Here is a 6,458-nt window from a genome sequence, read left to right on the forward strand (position 1 = left end):
CGTTTAGATCCGTTACATATCGTCGTCAGCCTCACGATTTTAAAATGCATCTGTTAGAGAGAGATTTCTATACCCTTATCAGGAATGCTTCATTCCCCTCTCCAACTAATGTGGAATCTCACAATTCATCCTCCTTAGAAGCCCAGTATCCTCACTCGGCACACCACTCGGCGTTTGGCTCTATACCATTTATAATAGCTCAAGTCCACCGCTAACAGATATTGTCCGCTTTAGTCTGTTACATATCATCGTTAGTCTCACGGTTTTAAAACACGTCTGTTAGGGAGAGATTTCCACACCCTTATCAGGAATGCTTCATTCCTCTCTCCAACTAATGTGGGATCTCACAATTCATCCTCTTTAGAAGCCCAGTATCCTCACTGGGCACACCACTCGGCGTTTGGCTCTATACCATTTATAACAGCTCAAGTCCACCGCTAACAGATATTGTCCGCTTTAGTCCGTTACATATCATCGTTAGTCTCACGGTTTTAAAACACGTCTGTTAGGGAGAGATTTCCACACCCTTATCAGGAACGCTTCATTCCTCTCTCCAACTAATGTGGGATCTCACAATTCATCCTCTTTAGAAGCCCAGTATCCTCACTGGGCACACCACTCGGCGTTTGGCTCTATACCATTTATAACAGCTCAAGTCCACCGCTAACAGATATTGTCCGCTTTAGTCCGTTACATATCATCGTTAGTCTCACGGTTTTAAAACACGTCTGTTAGGGAGAGATTTCCACACCCTTATCAGGAACGCTTCATTCCTCTCTCCAACTAATGTGAGATTTCACAATTCATCCTCCTTAGGAGCCCATTGTCCTCATTAGGCACACAACTGGGCGTTTGGCTCTATACCATTTGTAATAGCTCAAGCCCACCGCTAACTGATATTGTCTGTTTTGGTCTGTTACGTATCACCGTTAGCCTCACAGTTTTCAATCGCGTCTGTTAAAAAGAGTTTTCACACCGTCATAAGGAATGTTTCATTCCTCTTTCCAACCGATGTGAGATTTCACGGAAACATACACCAAAATTTTAAGGATATTTTGTATAATTTAGCCTAATTATTATTTATATACGTCAATGTCCAGTCCATTTACCGTCCGAGTAACTAGATAGGTACCGAGTTAAATTTTATGTCACCAAGGGATTGGTGTAAAATTTATGTGTTACCCTACAACTACAAGGTAAAAAAGAATGGTGGTAGTAAAAAGTTTTTGTAGCCTAGCATTTACTTGTTGGGGTCGTCTTTGTTTGATAGGTAAGCATCTTTCGTAACAAAGTCTGTCAAATGTCGTGTTACCGTATTACTGTTTATTGAGTCGTAAAAATGATTTTTTATTTTATTTTAAGAAGACGACAATAAGTCAAAGATATAAATAAAGGCACTGGGTATGATTATTTGATGTCCGTTCAAACCCGAACAAGTTCATGTGATCAGATTTTATAGGTTAAGTACATGTCGTGAAATTTTAACTCAAAGAGTGATTAGATCGAAACATAAATTTTATTTTATATTTTAACGTTTCTAAATATATTAAATATAGAGTCGACTTAAAAAATAACAATAATAATCCATTGACATTGTGAAGCCTAAAATAAATTAAAATTGCTCCAAAAGTAATTATGTTTATATTTTTTTATAAATTTTTAAATAAACATTTCGACAAAAATATGGCCGGCGAGGTGAATGTGCGCGCACGCTTTCTCCCGCCGCCACTGTTTGAGAGGCGGTTGCACCCGTCAACGGCGGTTGTTTTTTTTTTGTTTTTTTTTTTTTTTTGAAATCATATAAAATTAAAATCTTAAACATCTCTTTAATATTATTCTAATTTAAAAAATTTATTAGACACAAATTTAAAAATTTTAAATAATAAATTAAAATACATAATAAGACAAAATAAGACATCTCGATAAAAGAAATATATATATATATATATATGAATGAAACGAAACTACCACCAAATGAACAGTAATCTTGAAATATGCGATTATAGTTAAAAAAAACTTACATGAATTATTAGTTATTATTTATAACAACAATATATATCGGAGTATCAGGGCATCAAGAGTTGAACATAGTCTCTAAATTGTAACAGCTCAAGTCTACCACTAGTAGATATTATCCGTGTCGACCTATTATGTATCGTCATCAGTCTCATGATTTAAAAAAGAAAACGTCTATTGGGAGAGGTTTTAACACCCTTATAAGAAATATTTTGTTCCTCTCTCTATGTGAGATCTCACCATTCACCCCCTTTGAAGGCCTAGTGTCCTCGTGGTCACACTGCTTGGTACCTAGCTCTGATACTATTTGTAACAGTTCAAGCCCACCGCTAGTAGATATTGTCCACTTCGACTTGTTATGTATCTTCGTTAGCCTCACTAAACCTTAAACCCTAACGGATCAAATAATTTAACTCGAGTTGATTGAAACCTAAACCCTAAAATTTGAAAAAAGGGATTTGGGAAGGCTAAAAAGCAAAGGTACACAAAAATGGCAGAGTGGAGTGTGGGCTACCTATTGCTAACGCTAATGCTAACCCAATTGCTTGTGGAAGTAACCAAAACAGAAACTGCCTTTTCCAATCTCTTTTCAATAGATTAGGGTTTAGGGTTTAGAAGACGGTCTGGAAATCTCTTCTTAATAGATGTGAATTAAAACTGTGAGGCTGACGAGAATATGTAACAGGCTAAAACGGACAATATCTATAAGCGGTGGACTTGAACGGTTACATCACTCATTTCAGAAACTGTAATATGATCGTTAACCTCTCGTAAATGTTTGAAAATCACCTTTAGAGTAAGAATATTTAGAAGATTGGATGAAAGTCGATCCATATCTAAATTTATGAGTTTTTCTTTCTAAGGTTAAATTAAAGTTTAGTCTCGAAATTTTCATGTTTGTATCTATTTAATCCCTCGACTTTTGTTCCGTGTCTAATAAATTCTTAAACTTTTTTTAAAAATTAAAAATTAATTAACTACAAGACATAAATTTAAATTTAAATTTTATATGGACAAAATTTACCATTTGGGTAAAAAAAACCATTTGAGAGGAAAGAGAGAATAGGTATAAATGGAAGGTAAAAAATTGGTGATGTCTTAGTAGCTTAACTGGTCAGAGATTTAGGCGGCCGCCCCCACTGTAAATTCTCTCTTTCAGGCTACTTTTACATTTTTACACTCTTTTTTTTACTCTCTGTTTTTTACCATTTCATTCCCTATGTCTCCATCACTCCACGTTTTTACCCATATTTCATTTTCCCTTTTTTAACTTTAATCCATTTTAAATTTTGTATATTAAAATTTAAAAAATATAATGAAAATTTGGAAGTTTTTGGTAAAAGGGGCAAATATGAAATGTTTACTTATTCGGGCCCATTGGAACATTGGGCTTTATTCTCAATTCTAATCCGGCCCAATTTTCTTCTAATGGGCCTATAGATCCAATTGCAGGCCCTTGTAATTATTGGAACATTAATAATTATTTATTTACCCAAAAAAAAAAAAAAAAATCAACTTAGTGTTATTTTTATTTTTTTATAATTAGAAAAAAATTAAAAAATTTCCCGTCAACCTCACGGTTTAAAACGAGCTGCTAGAGAAAGGTTTCCACGCCTTTATAAGGAATATTTCGATTTTAAAACGTGCTAATAGAGAGAGGTTTTCACACAATTATAAGAAATGTTTCGTTCATCTTTTAGATCTTTGGTTAATTCATCTATTAAGAGCCCAACCCCACAATTATTAGATATTGTTCGCTTTAACTTGTTATATATCATCATCAACCTCACGGTTTTAAAACATGATGGTAGAGAGGTTTCCACACCCTTATAAGGAATGTTTCGTTTCTTTCTCCAACCAACGTGAGATCTCATAGCCTAGAATCACAAAAATTTAAATAAACGGTCGATAATACATGAAAAAGCTACTATCGAGTAAAAACTTTTCATTCCTATTTTGCCCTCAACTTTTTAAACAAATATCGATTTTGTCATCAAAGCCATGTTAAGTTGTATGAAAGATAAATACCAACGAAAAACAGGACGATCGATGTTATTTAGATGGGGTTCGAGATAACAAAAACAAACACGTAAGCAAAGACACGAAAGATCAAAGTAGTGGTCGGGTATTGTTTTAATTTGATCAGAGGCGTAGAGAAAGGTTCGCCAAGGAGAGAAGAACTTGCTTCAACCTATCCTTGGTTTCTTGATGAATCAAGTCGCCATTATTGTCATCAAACTTGAGAGGTGGCTGAAAGGCATTCACATGGAGCTCTGGCTTGTTGACAAAGTGAAGGTCTAAGAAGACTCCCACTTGCCGGAGATGGAACTGTGCCAGTGCTCCGCCGAACCCTCCGCCGGCACTCACGATGGCCGCCGCCTTTCCGGCGAATGCGTTTGGTGGCCTTGACGCCCAATCAATTGCATTCTTCAATGGAGCTGCAACAATGATTAGATTGGCAACGATTATTTTTAAATTTAATCACTTTTTTTTAAAAAAATATATATTTTAATAATTTGGATTAAAAAATAATTTAAAAAACTTTTGACATTTTTAAGTGCGCATTATTTATATTTTTTTATTATCGGAATTAAAGGTATCATTATATTTAAAAAATAATTTAGGTGGAATTCAATTATTCTTATAAAATATTTTCAAATATCGAAAATAAATACGTCGTCAATAATATTAAATATTTATTAATGTTTAAAAAAAATATGGCGTTTTCAAATGAGGCAGCGTAGAGTAAGATCGAGGACCGAGAATATAATCCTTATCTCAACCCTATTTTAGTTAATTGAAAAAAATCTCTCCCCGTACTTATATTCACGGGTCAAGGCGGGGATCGGGAGGCCTTCTTTGTATCCATCCCCACCACCTATCAAAAATCTCAGGTCCACACTGTTGGATGATGAAAGTCTCATGTCGGCTAATTTAGGGAATGATCATGGGTTTATAAACAAAGAATACTCTCTCCATTGGTATGAGGCCTTTTGGGGGAAGCCCAAAGCAAAGCCACGAGAGCTTATTCTCAAAGTGGGGAATATCATACAATTGTGGAGAGTCTTGTTCGTCTAACATGGTATCAGAGTCATGTCCTAAACTTAGTTGTGCCAATAGATTGGTAAATTTTCAAACATCGAACAAAGGACTCCAAAAGAAAAAGGAGTCAAGCCTCCTCAAAGACAATAAAAAATGACTAAGACTCCAAATGAGTTTTTGAGTCGAGCCTCGATTAAGGAGAGACACACTTTGTTGATGGGAGGTGTTAGATGATGAAAGTCCCACATCCCCGGAAATGATCATAGGTTTATAATCAAAGAATACTCTCTCCATTGGTATGATGCCTTTTAGGGGAGGCACACTTTGTTCGATGAGAGAGTCGTGTTCGTCTAACACACACTGGTCAGGGCTCGGGCTCAGTGGGTTAAAAAACGCCCTGGTTTGGTTACATCTAATCCTAATTTTGTTAAAAATAAAATAATTTTTTAATTATAAAAAATATAGATTAAAAAATAAAAATAAAAATTCATCGTGCCATTAACAGATTTCTTGAGGGAGAAGAAACGAGACCAGCAATGGAGTAATTATATTCCGGAGAAGCAAAGAGAATGCAATCGGCCTCACGAATCTGCCGCCGGAAATCTTCAACGACGGCCGGAAAACCATCCGGCGGCGTTTCCAGATCCGTATTGAGCATCGGCAGAGGCTCCACTTCCAGATACTCAATTTCAACGCCTTCAAGCGATTCCTCGCAAATCGCGATCGCTAATCAACAGAAATCGCAACAAAAATGAAAATCCCTCACCAAATTTCAACAATCGACAATACAAAGAAACAAGAAATCAACGCATAAGAAATCGACACAAGAGTACCGGCGCGAACTAGGCCGCGATTGTAGGAGGCCTTGCGAATAGAGCCGCACAGAGCCGCCACTTTAACCACCGGTTTCGTAGCCGTCGCCGCCATAGATCTCGAAACGAAGACGCTCTGTAAAAGTGTTTCAGCGCTCAACTCCGAATTCGCCAATCAACGATGGAAGTTTAAATACAGATTTGTGAGCGATACAAACGTATATTAAATTGATGTTTTTTCTTTAAATTAATTTGTTTATTTTATTATATTAATTAATTGTTATTATTTTGTTTCTGTTTTTAAATTAAAAACAATCAATTATTTATTTAATATTTTATTAATAAAATAAAATAGAATCAAAATTTTATTTTATAATTTTGGCTATTAAATTTAAAAAATTGTTATTAAACCAAACTTAAGACGGAAGAATAGTATAAAATTTAAGAACGGGACAGAAGGAAAGCACCTAATTCTACCCGAGACTAATTTTAGAGTCATTGGAGTTGAATTTTTGGATATCGTGGATGTTTATAGCAAAATCGAACATCTGGGTATTTAACTATAGTTGGAAAACAAGTGAGTACCAG

The 6,458-nt window shown here is 35.4% G+C and overlaps 1 protein-coding gene across 1 annotated transcript; it reads right to left on the reverse strand.

The window, feature by feature from the left end:
* Positions 1-4,037: 4,037 nt before the first annotated feature.
* Positions 4,038-6,042, reverse strand: LOC111802359 (NAD(P)H:quinone oxidoreductase-like). The gene is made up of 3 exons (XM_023686691.1): positions 5,892-6,042; positions 5,590-5,784; positions 4,038-4,454 (listed from the first exon to the last, which is right to left on the reverse strand). The coding sequence occupies exons 1-3, from the start codon at positions 5,983-5,985 to the stop codon at positions 4,159-4,161; spliced, it is 585 nt and encodes a 194-aa protein (XP_023542459.1). The 5' UTR covers positions 5,986-6,042; the 3' UTR covers positions 4,038-4,158.
* Positions 6,043-6,458: the final 416 nt, after the last annotated feature.

Source organism: Cucurbita pepo, chromosome LG09 (genome assembly GCF_002806865.2).
Source record: "Cucurbita pepo subsp. pepo cultivar mu-cu-16 chromosome LG09, ASM280686v2, whole genome shotgun sequence".
Lineage (NCBI taxonomy): Eukaryota > Viridiplantae > Streptophyta > Magnoliopsida > Cucurbitales > Cucurbitaceae > Cucurbita > Cucurbita pepo.

Bases quoted from the DNA above. Each gene is read 5' to 3' on its own strand.
- LOC111802359 (XM_023686691.1), bottom strand. From the start codon at position 5,985: ATGGCGGCGACGGCTACGAAACCGGTGGTTAAAGTGGCGGCTCTGTGC. The intron at 5,785-5,891 runs GTACTCTTGTGT...TCTGTTGATTAG, and splicing joins TCGCGGCCTAGTTCGCGCCG to CGATCGCGATTTGCGAGGAA. The intron at 4,455-5,589 runs GTCTCGTTTCTT...TCATTGTTGCAG, and splicing joins ATATAATTACTCCATTGCTG to CTCCATTGAAGAATGCAATT.